The sequence below is a fragment of the Agelaius tricolor genome, unplaced genomic scaffold, assembly GCF_023055355.1.
Source record: "Agelaius tricolor isolate 1412-34295 unplaced genomic scaffold, bAgeTri1.0.p SCAF_6, whole genome shotgun sequence".
Classification (NCBI taxonomy): domain Eukaryota; kingdom Metazoa; phylum Chordata; class Aves; order Passeriformes; family Icteridae; genus Agelaius; species Agelaius tricolor.
Window position 1 is genome coordinate 5,344,254 of NW_027269266.1, and position 19,152 is coordinate 5,363,405.

General features: G+C 41.1%; 1 protein-coding gene across 4 annotated transcripts in view; it reads left to right on the plus strand.

The window, feature by feature from the left end:
• Positions 1-19,152, plus strand: part of DPP6 (dipeptidyl peptidase like 6) — a 568,804-nt gene that overhangs the window by 408,284 nt on the left and 141,368 nt on the right. For all 4 annotated transcript variants that reach the window (XM_071428575.1, XM_071428576.1, XM_071428573.1 and 1 more), the window contains exons 4-5: positions 15,565-15,659; positions 18,580-18,654. In XM_071428575.1, the coding sequence (XP_071284676.1) occupies positions 15,565-15,659; positions 18,580-18,654 (170 nt within the window). The remainder of the gene's footprint in view (positions 1-15,564; positions 15,660-18,579; positions 18,655-19,152) is intronic.

The window sequence follows — 19,152 nt, forward strand, 5'->3', positions numbered from 1 at the left end:
AAAAATTGTCTGTGATAAGCCTTAAAAAAGATGGGCATAATTACATTCCTGCTGGTTGAATTTTTACTAAAATAAAGTTGCTGGGTTTTTCTCTTTGACTCTTCAGAGGAATGTAACACAGGCAAGAGGAGGGACAGGAACAAGAGCTGTGCTCTTCTCCTGGGTGTTGGGGCAAGCTGGGCACAGCAGAGGGTGATGGTCTCCCTTCCCCAGGAGCTTGGAGGATTGCTTCTGGAGAGAGGAAGAAATGTTATTTTGCTTGGATCCAGCACTGCTTAGAAGATGTGTGTAGATAGAAAGGAGACTCAGTTTTGAACTGTAGGAAAGGAAGGTCAAGAAAGAGGGTTTGCATGAATTTGCTGAAGGTTTTCCTAACAGTCAGGCTGATTTAAGGATGGAAACATTTTAGGAAAGAGGCACTTAAGAGATAAGCACCCAGGAAAGCACAGATGGAACAAATGAGGTGCATAATTGCAGGATATGCTGAGCAAAAAGCACATTCAAGTGAGGACTGTAAAGGGGTGATGGAGAAAGGAGAATTCTTTGGGGTGTCCAGGCCTCTTGTTAAGCCATTGATCCAAAGTCCTACACACTGCTGATACCTCCAGTAGTGATCTCCAGAAATGTTTCTCTTTTGACACAGTCCATCCCTGGGAACCTTTTGTTCTCTAGGATGAAATTTGCTTACTTTTTAAAACTTTTTTTTTTTTTAATATTTTAATCAAGCCAGTTTTCTGTTTTTCACGCTGCCCTGCCCAACTTTGATTGCTTCTTGGGGATTTTTACTTGGTGCAAAGAACGTTTTCCTGACTCAGTAGCTTTCCCAGAGCTTGCTCCACTGCTCTTGGACACTTGTTATACATGGAATGCTTACCAAGTATTAATTAGAGCAGTATGTATTCTACTTGTTCCTATTAATGAACATTAAATAAATATATGCTGAGACACCATAATTAAATAATTTGAAGACAGGAAATACTGTATTTCTGGTGATTAAGCTTCATATCTAGTCTTTGTAACAGAAAATTTAGCAGGCAAAGATTTACTTATCTAAAAAAAAAGTCCCCAGTGAGCTTGGATCTCCTGACTGGATTAAGATGTTGGATGTACGAAAAGCACTTTTTTTAAACAAGAAATAGTCCCAGACTTATATAATTCATTAAAAGAAATTTGTAATGAGATAATTATCATTGATCAAGGGAATGTAATTATACTTTAAAACCTCACATCAGTGGAAATTCAATTAAGAGCACAGGAGACCAAAGATTTGCCCAGCCCAAAATCCTTTTTCCATGGGAGGCAAGATGTGTGTGCACAAGGATGAGTAAGAGGGCAATGAACCTCACTCACTTTTTAGCTCAGAATCCTCAGTTCCTCTTGTATATTTTCTGTTTAGTTGCCCAAAAATAGTTTTCTCTTCTAAGACACTTTCCAAGGACCCTCCAGAGCCTCTTGCATCCAGCATTTCTCTCATCAATGAGTTTCACTGACCCGAGACCTGTTGCAAGAGGAAGGGTTCTTGGGAGCTTGTTTCTATTTGCTTTGCTTGGTCAGCCTTAGATCAGGACTTTGGACAGATGTTTTCCACCTCTAGGGTGTAATTTTAGAGAGCATGGGGTGGGAACTACACACAAGGACTGCACAGAAGAATCTGGGGTTAACTTCTCAAAAATGTTCAAATTATTTGAGTTTCATGACACTTGAAGACAAATGTATGGATGCAGTATAATTTGTTTGACCTTAAAGAAAAGCCAGATGATTTTGCTGTGTGTTACAGTTAAAATCTTTAGGTCCCTGTACCAAATCATACCACACCAAGTAATCATGAAGTCATGAAATAGTGTGATCCAGGTCCCCAGCAGAGCTTCATAGTTTCATGTGAAATTTGCACTGGGTCTGCTGGGTATGTTTTCCTTTTGCTACTTGACAAAGTCCCAGCCTCTGGGGACAGGTAGCATGCAAATATAATCTGCTTTGATTCAAAAAATAAATGTAATAAATAAAAACATTTTTAGTACTCAGAGATATTATCATAATTATTTCTAAATGGTCCTTCAAATGTTAAACTTATCTGGAGGTAAATGGAGACAAAACCATTTAATTGCATTTGAAAAGATGTTTTTAAAATATCAGGTTCTTTTGAAGGCTTATACCTGTCTTCCAATGCTTAGGTTTCATAATAATTGACAAAATTTGGGTAATCATCCTCAAAGCATTTTAGCTTTCCAGGGAATGCAGAATGGCAGGAGTGAAAAAAACTTTGTGTAAACAAAGTCTAGTAAGAAGGCAGGGTTGAAACCAAGAAAAGTTAAAAAATTATCAGTTCAGAAGCATTTCCTCCATAGTGGGCAAAAATCTGGATCTATTAGATAAATTATTATTCTATTGGCATGTACTTGACTCCATAAAATTGACTCCACAGTGAATGGTGGTGAATCCAGCAGTTCAGAGAGGCTGTGGTATCATTGCAGTTGTGTTCCATGTGGTCATGCATGCAGAGCAAACCATTCCAGGCTCTGCCTGGAAGTCTTGGCTTTGCCAAGTAACGTGGTGCCTTCAGGCAGACTGAGAGGAACCATCAAGACTTAGATAAACATCTAAAATCCACCAATTCTCCCCAGACAGGGTCCAGAAATTTTTTCCGATACTCTAATTTGTTACCAACCTAATAAACATTTATTCTGTGCTCAGCAGTCAATTTTCCCATTTCCTGGTGGACAGGAGCCCATGCCCAAGCCTGCTCCTGCAGCTGGCTCTGGATGCTCAGCCTCTGGCAGCACCAGCAGGGAGTGGAGCCAGGGGGCTGGGCTGGCCCATTGCCCCTCAGAGGGGTTAATGCACATATGCTGGGCCATGTGCAGCAGTTTCCACTGTCTGCTGCTGCTTCAGCTGATGGACTGACTCATTTTTACAAGACAAATTGCTTGGAACACCCATGCATAAGCCAAGAAGCTTATTAATAATTTGGAGGTATCTTTTCCTTCCTTGTTCTCCTTCCCAGGAGGAGCAGACTGTGAACGGTGATGTAAAAAATATCTTAAAACACTTGCTTAAAACATGCCCAAGAGAATATATGTGTGTGTGTATATATATATATATATATATATATATGTATATATGTATATATGTCTATATATATGCCCAAGAATACATATATATATGTATATATGTGTGTGTATATATATACATATATATTATATACATATATATGTGTGTGTATATATATATATATATGTATATATTCTCCATGTATTCCATATTTTCCTTCTTCAGCTGTCAGTTTCAGGGGCAGCATTTGTAAGAGTTTGCCATTACCTTTTGCCTTGAAGCTGATACCAAACCCAGCAGCAGGCATAAGATATGGCCTTAATGGCCTTAAACCAAATACCTTTAACATAAAAGCATGTTTGTTATGTATTTTCTAATTTTAATGTCTCACAAAGGAAGATATTTTTAAAAACATACACCAATAATTATAATATTTCTGATTTTCTCCCTTATTGGCACAGAATGGCTAATATAGCTATCAAGCCAGAAGACTATGAATAAGAAAATAAGGGAGAGAATATTAGAATTCCATAGTTTATATTTGCTTTCCTTCTTCTAGGGCAAGAAACAGAGAGCATAATCAATTTTCTGTTGCAATCAACATTTTTAGGAGAAACAATATTGAACTATACTCTGCAGAGAAAAATACTGAAAACAGCCTGGTTTTATCCAGTTTGAGGGACATTATCACCTTGATCACTGCAGTGAGCATGGGTTGCTCCCTCCAAAAAAGATAGATTGTAATGGGAATAGAAATGGTCCAGAGAAAGATTAAGAGCATGACAGAAGCATGGAAATGCACAATAAAAAGAATTGCCCTGAGTTATTAAGAAGTTATGTAAGGATAGAAAATAAGGAAAAAAATACGAAGAACTCAAGCTCTTTTCATTGAATAAGGGCATTCTTTGGATTTAATCTCATCTGCTCAAAGTTCTTAACCCATTGAGAAGGTAATTTTGGACAGAAGCTTGATGAGAATTGGAAGGAAGGAGCAGTCATTCTTTTGGTGTAACTATTTTTCACCCATTGCACTCGAACCAGGTGTTGATATCAGCCCTTTTGCTTTGCACATCAGCACAGCTGTCTTCTTAGCAACAGCTGGTGCTTCAAGACCAACAGGACAAAGGCAGTAACAGGTGAATGATGTTGGTTCTGTGGCAGAGAGAGGGAAAGGAGCAAGAAGAATGGAAATAAGGAATTCAGGAATCTTTCCTGGGGTTTGGTGAGGACTCTGTGTAGCAGCTGACCCAGCAACTGCAGGCAAACCAAACCAATGGGCCATGCTAAGGAAAAGCTCCTCACTCATCATGGAATCATAGAATGGTTTGGGTTGGAAGGGAAATGAAAGATCATCCATTTCCAACCCCCTGCCATGGGCAGGGACCTATTCACTAAACCAAATTCCAGAGCTCCATCCAACCCAGCCTTTAACACTTCCAGGGATGGGGCAACCACAACTTCTCTGGGCAGCTTTTCTATTGCCTCACCATTCTGCTTACCTGACATGAATTTTTTTCATTCCATCATCAGTTGGTTTAAAAATGATGGGATTTTACCTATAATTGTAAAGTGTTTCTCCATTAGTGTGTTTCTCCAAAAATGATGGGATTTTACCTATAATTGCAAAGTGTTTCTCCATTAGTGTCCCCCTTTGCAACTGGGTGCAGCAAGACTGCTCTCATCCAGGTGCCATTTCCTTCCCTCAGTGCCATCTCACTCAGCACACCAGTCTCCTGCACTGAATCTAATTATTATTAATGGTTCTTTGCAAGTGTTGAAAGTGTTTCCATTGGCTCTGTAGCAGGGTGCCCTCTTGTGACCGCTCCAAAACCAGAAATCGTGCACTGGTAACCTGTTGTGTTGTGAGGGTCCCCAGGCCGAGGTGAGAGGTGAGAATTTGACTCCAAGTCCTCAGAAGGCTGATATATTATTTTATGATATGATATTATATACTAAAACTGTACTAAAGAAAGAGAAAGGATACAGACAGAAGGCTAGAAAAGAAAAGAATAATAAAAACCCATGACTGACTCAGAGTCCGACACAGCTGGCTGTGATTGGCCATTAATTAAAAAGAATTCACATGTTTGGATAAACAATCTCCAGACCACATTCCAGAGGAGCAAAACATGGAGAAGCTGAGGCTTCTCATCTTCCCAGGAGAAGAAATCCTGGCAAAGGGATTTTCATAAACTATCACAGTGATAGTAACCAAAACGTGTAATGGGGTCTTGAATTTTGTCTCTTGTCTGCCTTGATTTTCAAAAGCCTGAGGTCAGGGTGATGGCCACGACTCTGACAGACTCCTCACACATGAAGTTAGACTTCATCACAATCATTCCTCACCAGACACATCTGAAATAACAGGCTGACATAAGAGGGACTGTGAAATATTGCACACAAAGATAATTAAAACTTCTCCCACAGCTGCACACAAAGCATATCTGCTTGTTAACATACAGCAGTCTCCTTCAGTCTGCACTGAAATTTAAGTAATCTTCCCATGGTAATAATAATGAAAAGTAAGAAAAAACACTTTATGTTCTTCCTGCCCATCATGGCCATTAACAAGTGCAATTTGTTTAGGGGCAAAGAGAAAGAGGCAAGGGAATGCACAGAGAAATTAGGTAAGCGAGCTGTGGGGTCACATTTTAATGAAAATTTATTCATGGATTCCTTTTTTTCCTCAGTGTCAAGTGGATTATTACATTTAGGTGCAACACTTTGGATCATGCACTCTCCTATGTGAAGCCAAACCAAAAGGCAGGAAAGATCTGGCATATCTGGCAGAGAACTGGGAAGTCACTGGGTGACGCTGCACTGGCCTGGGGCACAGCCAGAGAGGGCTTGGAGCAAGGTCCCTGCATGGAACAGCCAAGCTGGGTGCCACCAGCAGGAGTGGTGACTTGGGCTCCCATCTGAGCTAGAATCTACAGTGGGAAAAGCCCTGGAATTTTTATATCCCAGTGAAATCTGTGCCATTGTGTATCTGGGGCTGTGCACCCACCCCAGTCACTCCATGGAGCTGGGATAAGCTGATTCCTGCTACCTGTTGGCTGCACTTTTTTTTTCTCTCTTCAGTTGCATGATGAAACTGTGAAAAATATGTAGGGTGTGGATAAAAGCATTAAGGACCATTTTCTGGGAAAATAGTTGTCTGGGGTTAAATTGCTTCTGGCCTGTGTTGAATGTGAAATGTTTCCAGCAGGGAATCAAAGGGATGAGTGTAATCTGCTGTCTGCAGCTGTCCAGTAACCCAGGGGTCATCACTTCTCCTCCTAGAACATCTAGCATTTGAAGAGCACATGGCACAAGTACAGCTGAACAGGAAGAGTGAGATGGCAGAGAATTTTTAAGGGAGATTTCTCAGCTCTGGAATACAACAAAGTCATCTCAGTGTGGTGCATTCCACTCCTCCCCCCAGGCATTACAAAGATAAATTGAGGTCACCGAGCAACAAGGTGTGAGGTTGCACTGCTGTTGTTAAGGTTTTGCAGCAGTTTTGTAATCAAGATGGTTTGCTCTGGATGGAATAAAAATGGATTTAGACCAGAGAATGTCTCATTCAGTTTTTGCCTAATTGTAGTGTCTCTCTTTTTGCCCCTCTATGAGTTATAAAAGCAGATAGAAGTTGGGAAGGAGTAATTTGAAGTTGAAACAAGGTCTCAGTTTCTCACATGCATTTCAGCTCTTCATGCCTGTGCCACTGAGTCATGATCTGAGCCCACAGTATTGTATTTGTGTTTCTCCCAGAGGAAGGAAGGAATGATGAACCTGACCCCATGTTCTCAGAAGGTTAATTTATTATTTTATTATACTATATTCTATTAAAGAATACTATACTAAACTATACTAAAGAATACAGAAAGGATACTTACAGAAGGCTAAAAAGATAATAATGAAAACTTGTGACTCTTTCCAGAGTCTCGACACAGCTTGGCCCTGCTTGGCCAAAGAGTCAAAACAACTCACACCAGAATCCAATGCAACAATCACCTGTGGGTAAACAATCTCCAAACACATTCCACATGAACAAAACAGAAGAGAAGCAAATGAGATAAGAATTGTTTCCATTTTTCTCTGAGGCTTCTCAGCTTCCCAGGAGAAAAATTCTGGGCAAAGGGATTTTTCAAAAAATGTAAATATAACACCACAAGGTTCCCAGACTGGGGCTCTTTGAGGAGGAGTTCATCCTCACAAATGGGGCAGGAGCAGAATTTTACCTGGTTTCAAATTTAGGATCCGAATTTCAAAGGTGTGCTTTGCCTGTATTTCAGGCTTGCTGCTGAACTAGTTTTGTTTTTTTTTTCTTTTTTGGCTTGAATCTTGAAGGACTTGGGATTAGATAAAAAAGAGAAACACACCAGCATTGCTGATTTTTATAGTTTTAAGTTTTCCCAAGACTCAATCTCTTGGAGCTTTTGACAAGTTAATTTACAAGCCTGCTAGAGATGCACGTTGATGTGGGAATTTTCCTGAGCTATAATTGTGTTTTATTTTACTGGTAGTGCTGTAAAAGCACTATATTGGTGCACCAAGTGCAACTGCATTGAGATGATGAGCAATTAAAACCACTTCTTACATAATAAAGTACATTCTATCTTGTTGCACTTACTTAATATACCAATTCAATGTGTTATACAGTATTTAGCTAGATTACAGTAAATCACCTATTTAAAGAAGTTTTTCTTTCAGCCTTGCATGTGGGGAAAAAAGTGCTGGGAACAGTAAAAGGATAATGACCCATAATGGCAGAGAGCTAAAAATGGGATTCCAGTTGTCTCCTGGAATTAAAGGCTGTAGCAATGTTGTTAAAGGCAAGCTGTTCTCTGTCCCCTGTTGCTCCTTGTATCAGCATCACAGAGTGTAAGAAATTCTTGTTTATTTCTTCCAGGCAAAGTAGCAAAGAGGAAGAAAAAGGAGTTCCTGGTGGGGGCAGGTGGATTGGAAGAGGCAGGGGCTGTGGAAAATTATGAATGCCAAACTCTACAGGGTCCATCCCTAAGGAAAGCTCACTGAGGGCACAATGAAGCTGTGAGCATGGAAATGGGGTTTTGCTGCTCTTCCCTATTTGTGATCCTTGCCTCCCACTTTCTGTTATCCCAGCCTAGTGCAGGCACCAGGGGACAGGGGCTGGGAAACCTTCCCTGTGTTTTCTCCCTGGGAAGCAGCACATATCAAAACAGTCCTTGCTTCTGCTGTGGGGAGGGAATTTCAGAGGCAGTTGTTTGTTGGGTACATGCTGTAAATATCAAATAGATGCACTGCAGCATGTCTTGAAAGAGCAACACATCACAGCATTAAATGCATCATCCCAACAGCCTTCTTTCCACCTGAGCTTGTGATTGCATCTCTCTGGACACCTGAATTGGGGCTGATTGTGCTTTTCTTTTGCATTCTGATCTGTGTGGTGAAGTTTTGCAGCAGTCAGTGAGCAGGCACAGTCCTGGCATTTGTTCAGCCTCTGTTCTCAGTGCTTTTCTGAGGAGTAAATTCTGCCTGCCCCAAGGGGTGTAGGTCTTGGGGGAGCCATTCTCCCACCTGACTCCTGATAGGCAGATACTGTCCTAAGTGAGTCAATAATTCTGCAGGCCTGGTAAATAAGATGTGATTTTCCCTTTCATGAATGCAAAGAAAAATAAGTATTTCCATAAATCTGCCTGTGTCCATCCTTCTCCCTGCTCATGCCATCCTGCACCTTATTCCTCGTTTGGTGCTTTTTAATATTTGCTGGTTTGGGGTCTTTTCCTGACAGTTTCTATTTCCTCTGTGAATTTACCCTGTTCTGTTGTTTTCCACTCTGCTTCCAAAAGCCACTATATCCAAAAACCTCAGGTCCCCTCTCTCAAAACCATTCCCTGAAGACAGCAGGCTCCCTGAAGATAGATGCTTCTGCTGCATCTGGCAGGATTAAAGGGGTTTTTTAGGGTTTTGGCCCCTCACACAACAACCTGTTAACCACAGCTTGTGCTATTTCCTCACCTGTGACACTCAGAAATACCATTTTTATAGGAATCTCAGAGTCCCCCCAGGTCTACTTTCCCTGTGAGCTGCTCACCTGCTCTGTGGGGATGGTGCTACTGAACCTCCATGCCTGGTGCAGCTGCTGAGCTGCTCCCTGCCCTCGGGCTCTGCTGTGTGCCTGGGTTGTGGCTGTGGATGTTGATGGTCACAGCTGAGCCCAGCCTGTCTGGGAAGCAGTTCAGGCATGAGCTGGGTTCATTCAGGGTGCTGCTCCCTCAGACACCGCTGCAGTGTGAGCTGCCAGCCGCCCCCAGTCCTGGAAACAAGGCAACCACTGCAAGCCAGTGGGCTTTTCCTGTGTGCTGCAGGCCACCTATGGCTGGTCTGGGTTTGCTTTCTGCAGCTGGACCCTCCTCTTTGGCCCTGGTGAGTGTGTGCTGGCATGAGAGCTCATGCCCAAGCCCCAGGGCACAGCCACTTCTTTCCCCACTCTGGTCTCCATCCACAGTCCCCAGTGGAAGCCCCTTCAACCCTGAGAACAGAGGCTGAACAAATGCCAGGACTGTGCCTGCTCACTGACTGCTGCAAAACTTCACCACACAGATCAGAATGCAAATAAAAGCACAATCAGCCCCAATTCAGGTGTCCAGAGAGATGCAATCCCAAGCTCAGGTGGAAAGAAGGCTGTTGGGATGATGCATTTAATGCTGTGATGTGTTGTTCTTTCAAGACATGCTGCAGTGCATCTATTTGATATTTACAGCATGTACCCAACAAACAACTGACTCTGAAATTCAGTTCTGGGGCTCACCTGACCCTTCAGAAAATTTGCTGATCTGCTAAACAAGCAGCAGATTTTTTTTTTAACTCCACTGTCTGATCCTCACTGTCTGATCTCTTTCCAAAAGAATACAACTGTACCACATCCTGTTGAAAATACCAATTGTCTGAAGAAACATCTGTCCTACCACTGCAATCTTCCTGCCTCTTATCTTGTTAGATGGTGAATGTTGTCCAGGTGTTTCTGATCAATACCTGCCTGGGGGGACTCCAAGAAGTCCTTGGCTGGTTCAGGAGCTGCTGTCACCTCAGAGAGGGTGGGCTCAGCCTGGTAGTGGGGCCCTTGAAAATGTTAAAGATAGACTCTGAAAATGTTAGGCTTTGTGTTTTGCCAGATCATTGCACCTGGGTAAGCAGTATGATAAATGATATAATTGTTAGATGTGGTGATTGTTTAGTAATTAAATATAATTATTATATAATCATAAGAAGAATCATGAGAAACTATGTTAGAAATTTATAGGGGGGCCATGAGGAGTCATGCTTAGTTGAAATCTATGTATACAATAGAACAATATAAGTTTAATCATTAACATGAAAGTTATATAACAATAGAAAATAAAAACATGTTCATCCCGAATGCATATCGGAGTCAGATTTGGGTTGGTACCCCTGACACTCAGAGCTCTTCAATAAAGCACCTACATATAATAATTTCCATGATTATGTGTTTCTGGATGCTAACAAGCCTGGCCAAGGGCTGAGTGATGCTGGGCACCACGCTGGGCAGGGCTGCAGGGCTCCTGCAAGACTCCTTCAGATGTAAAACATCAAGGATCTGACTGCTTTGGGTCATTAAAAACCCAAAAACGTTCTTTGTTACCCCATGAGGAATGGCAGAAGGTGCCAGGGGTCTCCTGGTGGCCCTGTGACATCTGCTGTGCCAGTGCAGAGCTCCATCCCAGCATCCCTGCACGTGGCCTGGGGCAAAGGGACCTCAGTCCCTCGGGAGGGGACACAAAGGTCCCACAGGACCCACAAAGGTCCCACAGGAGCTGCTGCTCTCTGCTCTCTGACACTGGGTAACGTTTGCCAGCCCTGCTGCTATCTGGAGCCTCGTTTATCTGAAGTGCCTTAGAACAACTTCAGGACTCGAATTTCCTTTATTCACCAATCTTCCTTAATCTTGGGGATTGAAAATGATAATTCCCTCGATGCTGGCTTTCATCATACTGAGCCTCATTCAATTTTCTTTCGTGTCTGTTGATCAGGACTTAAGAAGATGCCTTTTCCTCAAATCTGTTGATCTAAAAGACTGGATTGGCCTTAACAATTCTGACTGTACCTTCTCTCTTTCACTATCTCTTTCTGCTGACTTGCTGCATCTGAATTTCATAACCTTTTTTGTCTACTTTTCATTCATCAGTTATAAAAATTATAGAAAATTACAATTTCATTAAAATATTTTTAGAGCTGGATTTTTTTTTTTTTTGTTCTCATATTTTATTGCTCAGTTTTGCTTTCTGCTTCCCATAATCTCTGACAAATAATGAAAGTTTCCCTCACATGCATGGTCCTGCTAGTATCTTATAAACCAGTCTCTCCTCTCTGGTAATGTGGACTTCAGAGGAGCTTTACTGCACTAAAATTTTGGGCACTGATGCTGTGTTTTTGTCAATGGATGTAGTTCCTTCAAACTCTTTGCACTCAAACTTGCTCCTTCTAGAAGTGAAGTTGTCCCAGAGCTTCTTGTCCTCTGTGGTGAGCTGTTTTGCCTGGTGTTCTGTCTGTGCTGCTCCTGGTGAGGGCTCAGTGACTTCAAGGGACATGAGCTCCCTCTCCCTGGCTCTGTTTTCTCTGCCTGTGCATTTCCTGGCTGAATTCAAGACACAGAAGCAGATGGGGTTTATGATTTCACCTGTTCTGCCTAGCAGGTTTTTAGAAGTTTCTCCCCAGGCCTCCCCATTCCTCTGCACAGGCTCTGTAGAGCCCCAAGGCTGATCCATTATTTCTGGTAATCGTTGGTTTTTGCAATCAGTCACTTTTTTCCAAGTGTGACTACACCCCTGTGCCTACATTCACAGTCAGAAAATGTGATATACCACCCAGACAATTTCCTGGAAGATGAAAGAGGGATGAGGTGTTGGAAAAGTGAACTTTGTTATTGAACCATAGGATCAGAGAGAGGTTTGGGTTGAAGAAGCTTTAAAGACCACCCAGTTCCAACCCCATTAGACACCTTTCACTAGACCAGATTGCTCAAAGCTCCAACCATCCTGGCCTTGAACACTTCCAGGGATGGAATATCCATGACTTTGGTGAAGAACAGATGGAAAAAAATCCAAAAAAGATTGAAGAAATTGAACAAATGGCTGCATGCCTGAAAATTATAATTTTCGGCATCATTTATACTGAACACCAGCCCCAAAGAAAGGCAGATATAAAAAATGAGATACAGTGATGACCTTTATCAGCTCTGGTGACAGCTATAAATCAGGCTGCAAATTCTCATCAGCTTGCTGGACAGAATCCATTACAGACAGAGGCCACTGCATTGCTTTCTGGCTTAGATTGAGGTATGTCCCATTTAAAAAAATGCTCTTGCACTGCAACAAATCATACATTTCAAAACAGAAGTCCAGGGATATTATTCATCTTTTGAGGACTAAGACCCAGCTAAACTTCGCAGTGTTTTGTTTGGAGTATAATGCAGATCAATTTGTTCTTCTCTTAAGCAGACCAATTTTCTGTTCATTAACTCAGACAGTGTGTTGATGGCTGGTATTGAATATAATGGCAAGATTTAGAGCCCTAACAAATCAGCACTGCTTCATTTATTCTTTTTTTATGCATTCTAAAAGTACATGTGGCAGATTAGCACCTGATTTTAAACTTGTTACGGTTTAACAAATAATGGGAAAGTCTGTTATCTCCTACTTCCAACCATGGCACAACTTTTATGTAATCTTGAAGTTTCATACTTTATTAAAATGTTATGGGGTTTTTTTGGAGCATAAGGAGCAATAAAAATTGGTAGCAATGTCATTATGGGCAGTAATGTGAATTCCATCAGTTCCTGCAATGTTCAAGAAACAGCTTCACAGACTCATTAGATTAATAGGCTACTTTACCTATGTTCTGAACTTGGAACTGAATTTCATTGCTCTTTTCTTTTCTGTAATTAGGAAACATACTGAGAGCCTTACAATTATCCAAATGTTTTGCTGGCCATGCTTAAAACATGATTTTTTTTTCTGTCTGGAACTTAGTGTGGATTGGAAAACATTCTGTGTTGTTGTCAGAGGGTGATTATTAAAGCAGTAATATTTTTCAGTATGTCTGATAATTAGGTAATAGTCTGTCTCTCAGTTTAATTTTTCCTGTTTTTTTTTTTTTTTCTGGAATGCCTGAAATATTTCTGGAAAATAAAAATTTAGGCTGCATATTTTCCTTTTATAACAATGCTTCAGACTTTGTGGCCTGAGTATATAAAGACCAGGTTTGTAAAAAGCATTAAATCTTTTTTGCCTTACTTCCTAAATTGTTGGCATAAACATTTTCTTAAGGACCTGGACACAGAAGCTGGAAGTTAGAGCTGTAAATAAGTTAGTGCTGGATCAGAACCCAGGGATTGTTTCTTCTGGCATATGGCCCAGGACAAGGGCAAATACTTAGGGAAGATTCTGAAAAGCAGGCAAATCTCTCAAATTGAGGATTCAGGAAATTCCTTTAGCCCCTCCCAATGGCTGGTTCATGAGCTTCCTGAAAAGGATTCCCCTTCAAGACATCTAATCTTTGAGGGATTTTTCTTCCATTTTTCTGATTCTAGTTTGAATCCACCTGCAGCCCTGGCACCTGCTCTCTTCTGGGACTGTGACTTCCACAGTTTGTTTGCCCTCAGCATGAAGAAATAATCCCTTTTATTTGTGTTGAACCTGACACTGACTGGTGACATCTGCTGCCTTCCAGTATTTATTTTGGAAAAGGCAGGGAATAAGCATCCCTTATTTATCTTCTCCATACTACTTATGAATTTTTTGACTTCTGTCCTGGCTCTGTTCAATCAGTTCTTTCTCAATTTTAAGTTCCTTAGTTTGTTCAGTCATAAATTGTATGAAGGAATACTTTAAAGATAAATGTAAGTCAATCTAATTCAAATCCTTCTTTTTTTTTTTATTCAAGACAGAAGTTTCTGATAAAATTTATTCCATAATTTAAAATAAAGTTATGCTTTGAGAACTATGCCTATGAGTCTAAAGGGCTATTGCTCTGATTTGGACTCTGAGAATCTTAAAGTCTCTAAAACCTTGTGGTTTTGAGAGGATCAACTGTGTTGCAGCAACCATTTGCCCTTCCAGAATCTGACTCATCCCAATCTCAGAGCAGATTTCTTCCTCTTCCACTTATGTGTAAATCTGTGATATGGAGGAAGAAACTTCTTATATTGACAGCAATAAGTAGTGTGTAGAAGATTTCCATCTGCATCTTCAGAGCATTTTATAAAGCTGGTTGGTGACTGTGATGAGGATTACCATCACCAGGTTGGAAATAAAAGACTGGAACATGGACAAGGGCTATGCTAAGTCTGTACACCCAGGTTTTGAAAGAACCAAGACTCCAAACCCAGTGCTGCCTTTAGCAGGTGACCCCAACTGGGCAGTGCACACCTCTGCAGTTACAGTGAGCTGGGTTTGTGCTTGGACCTGTCCTGGAGGGTTTAAACTCAGCTTTGACTCATCCCAGGACACCCCATGGGTAATGTTAAACCATCCACGTGTCCCTAGCCCTTGCTGCATCATGGTGACATTCCTGGGGCAGCCACCATAATGGTAGGTGGTGAGGAATTGTTTCCCTAACTGGAACTGCAAGCAGAGGTTTGGTAGGATCCATCAGTTCTCAGTTTAGCCAAGCTGCAAATAAACCATAACCCTAGTCCTGTGCCAAGAAAAACTACTGATTCCTTTAATGGCAGAGTGCTTGGGACTTAGGTTTTATGTTTTATCTGCAGGGCAGTGCATGTAAGCACTGATCAGACTTGAACTTCAGTTTATGACATCCCTTTATTGTTGTAATGTTTTTCATCCTGAACTTTTGCCCTGCTACCTAACCCTCATTTGGAGTCCCTTTCATATGTCTGGCCCAGCCTTTCTGCCAGGCAGGCTGTGTGCTTTGAGAGCTGGACACTGTCTCCAGTATTTTTGTTCTTGACCACCTGTCTGGAGAGCTGGAGTAGTCCCAAAGTGCACAGAGACAAGCTGATTTGCCTTGTTTCATGTGCAAATGGTGACTTCTCTGCATGTTTCTCCTGCTGGTATAAGTCTGCAGCACAAATGTCAGAGTTGGAGCACAATATTAGGTTCCAGAATCTGCTTTGTTAGGGGATCATCTGCTTTTCACTTCCAGAGATTTTCCAGGCTTATTAAACTCCTACAGAGACTGTGGAACTGAGAAACCTTTAATCATAAAGAATGGGTTTTTTTGACCTTGTTTTCTACACTAACTATACAACATGCTGTGTATGTACATTCAAACCAGGTCAGTCTTGCATTCATCAAGGGAAAGTGTGGCACCACAAACATATGTCAAACACCAACCACATTGTTTCATGGCTGTCCTCAAAGCCACTTTTAGCAATAGCTGTGTTAAAAAAATAATTTGAGTTCTTCAGAAAAAAAAGTTCCCAGCAGTACTTTTGGTTTTAAGTCCATAATTAGGTTCCACACAAACACAATTTCAGATTTCCTTAATGACCTTTTGTTTTCCTCCTTGCAGATAATGAATTCATTTATAGAAACCAGAATGGCACAGTGATTCTGAGGAATGTCGAAACCAACAGTTCAACAATATTAATAGAAAACAAAAAAATTGTGAGTATTTTCTATGACAAGTAGCTGAATTTCACAGCTCTCTTGCAGTTGGATCAGTAAAGCAGAAAATGACTTGGGTTTCAACTCCATGTATTGTCAAGGAGAAGCAATTCCCTGGTGCTACAATGGGCTATGCAGTGATGGATAATGTGAGATTGAACTCCAGCTTTTGTTATTATTCTGCAAGCTCAGTTTCTCTCATACTTCTGGAAAGTATCATATAGAGATTTGTAGCTTGTCTTGCATATCATATATAATTGAAAGAGGAATAATTCTTATCTCTGAATGCTTAATAAAAAGGACAATTGATATAACTTACTGTCTATTGCCATTCTCTACATCCCTCCATGCAAATACTTATTTTCTATTTGTGCATTTGCTGATTTTTCTTGCCTAATAGTTGAAATGTGATTTCAGTGGTTTTTATGAGCAGTGTTAAGGAAAAGAAGTGGAGTTTTATTTGAGAGAAACCCTAATTGTGGGAAGAAGTTAGTAGGTGGTTATTAAAATGAATGTAAAGAAAACAAAGTCACATCTGATACAGAGGATTGCTTACAGTGATAGAAGTGTTTTGTAGCATTGTTTTGTGTAGTAGATGAAACCAGCATTGTGGCAGAGGTTAGTACATCAGTTGTATTAATTATTTTTTAATGAGACAAAGAATTTATTACTGAATTATTATGTCGGGGCCCAAATTTAAACTTCACATGCTGCATTTAACCTTCAAACTTTACAGCATCACATAAGCAATCTTCTTTTACCAGAGTGTAACCCCTTTCTTTACAATTCTAAGGGAAGGGGCTGGCTTCCTTTAATGTCAAGGTCTGCTGAAGTCAAATTACTTCCATTTGGCCTCTTGTTTATTCCACTGGTTTTTAATTATTGCCATTTGTAAGAAAAGCAGAGTGCTACAAGAAAATCCTACATTTTCATGCCATTTTCCACCCTACTTCCTGCTCTACCTCTGTTCCTCTGCCCTCTCAGTAAATACATCTGCAGGTCACCTCCACATTAATGCACAAAGCCCCAGTGCAAGAGCCACCATTATATTTACTCAGACACATCTTTTTCCTCTTTCTTCCCAGCCCTGGGGCAGAAAACTTCTCTAATTGGTCATGTTTTCCTTCCCCATGTTATTAACATAAAATTAAATAAATCTGTCTTCTGTAAATGAAATCTGTCTTACTGCTGACCCTGCTGGTGCCCAGGGCCCCCCATCCCTCCCCATCCCGAGCTGCTCTGGGTCAGCAGCCTGTGAGATGTCCCAGAGAGGTGCTGGGTGCCTCTTCCCTGGAAATGCTCAGATCAGCTTGGATGGGACTCTGAGCAGCCTGGTCTGGCTGAAGTTGTGCCTTGTCAGGACTCAAGACATCTTCTTGGCAGTCTTGAGCAGCTAAGACTTTGTTAGGGGTCTCAGAGACTTTGACACAGAGCTTAAAATGCTTGTAGTTTTGATTATGACTTGTGGAGCAAGTTACTAACTTTAGATGAAAATCTGCAAGCTAAGATAAATTAAGTAGAATGATCGTGAATTTATCACAAGGTGAAAAAATAGATTTTGGGGTTTTTTAGAATGAAGATTCAGAGAGCAAGATGGAGGGATCTGGACATGTCCAGCTTTTCTTCTTCTTCTTGGCCTACATCTTCTGCTGTGATGTTGGCACTTTTAGATTGGTTTAGAGTAGCAGCTCACTGTCTAACATGGGTGATAGGTATTGGAAAGTGATTGTAAACATTGTACAGGTAGTTTTAATATAAAGACATAACACCACCCCGGGGGCAGAGAGAATGCCTCAGACTGTCTTGCTGAGCAGATCTCAGCTAGACAAGAGAAAAAATTTTATAGATAAGATACAATAAACAACCTTGAGACCGAGAAATGAAGAGCCCTGACTCCTCCTTCAAGTGCCAGGCTGAGAAAAGAGACTTTCTAACATTTCTCAAAGTCATTCTGACCAGCAAGAGACCCCAACAGTCCCTGCTCATTGCAGGGGGTTGGGCTGGACAGCCTTTAAAGGTCCCTTCCCACCCAAACCATTCTGTGATGGTGCCACCTGTCCTCTCTGCTTCTGGCCATCCCCACAGCACATCCATCCTTGCTGGCCTTGGGGAGGACTTTCCCCAATTCCCCTTCCAGTTTTGCCCTGTGGGACTCTCTCAAGGACTTGGATCTAATTTGTTGGGTGAGAGGGTGAGATTTAAAAGGCAGTGCATGAGTGATGTGTTAGTGGCGCCTCTCTTTGACCTTGGTGCCATCTGTGCCAGCAATGCATTATATTGAAACATGCTGGGGAGGAGAAATGGCTTCACTACACAAATGAAAAGTGGAGCTGGAAAAAGGAGGTAATTCCTGGCAGGTCTGAGATAGCCTGGCACCTCTTCTTGTTAGCAGGATTTACAGTGCTGATTTTTGCAGAGCCCAGGTCAGGGTGCACTGGATCACTGCAGCATCCCAAAAACTTTTGACTGGGGAAAACAGAATAGTTTTCCTCTGGGTTATCTTAATTGAGGGAGGTAGTGGTGTCTTTATTACTAATTTGCTCCAGAAGCTATTTACATTTATCTTCTGCACTGGCCAGTGAATACAGATAATGAGAGGAAATTAATAAATTGCCATTTATCAGAGCTTTCTACTAACTACTCCCTACACCTGCCACCTCACCAGCCACTGTGCAGTAAGGAAAATTCTGGGTTTTTTAATATATAGCTGCCTGCTCTGAGTCACAATGCATTCATTCTTTCTCTTACGAGTGCCCACATAACATTTCTGGGGTTTGAAAAAAAAGATTCTATATTTTTGAAGACACTTAATTCTGGCAGTATTCTTCATCCTTAGACAGATGATCATAACCATTAGTTCTAGGTGTCATTAGCTTGAAAACTGATGAAGATTTGTTTCAAAACTGTGTTTATTTTCCAGGTCTCCTTAAAGGCTATCCGGTACGAGGTGTCACCTGACAGGGAATATGCACTGTTTGCCTTTGATGTTGAACCTGTAAGTAAACAGATTTGATTTCAAAATACACAGCCAGTGGCAAACTTTTCTTTTTTTTTTTTAATTTTTTTTTTACTTTTACGCCAGCAAGATGATATTTGAAATTAATTGCTTCCTATGAAAGAAAGCAAGAAACCCCCTCACTTAGCAATTCTGAGAGCATGTCACACTGCCATCTAGTAGAGGAGAAAGGTATAAATTAGACTGTGAGGAAACACTGTCACTGCCAGGGTTTTATAGCCTCTGGGAGGGGGATTGTAAGGACATGTCTTTGCTACAAGGATTTCTATTCCTCTTCTGTGATTTTTTTTTCCATAGTGCCTTTTTCCATCACCCTATAAATTTCTTTCCCAGAACAAAAAGCTACTGTCAGTGTCTCCCACAACTGAAATAATACATTAATTATGGTGTCACCATTCCCAGTGCTGCAGTTAGGCTTGAGCTATCACTTTCATTATAAATCCTTTTCTTCTGAGGGCTAGGTATAAATCATTTGTA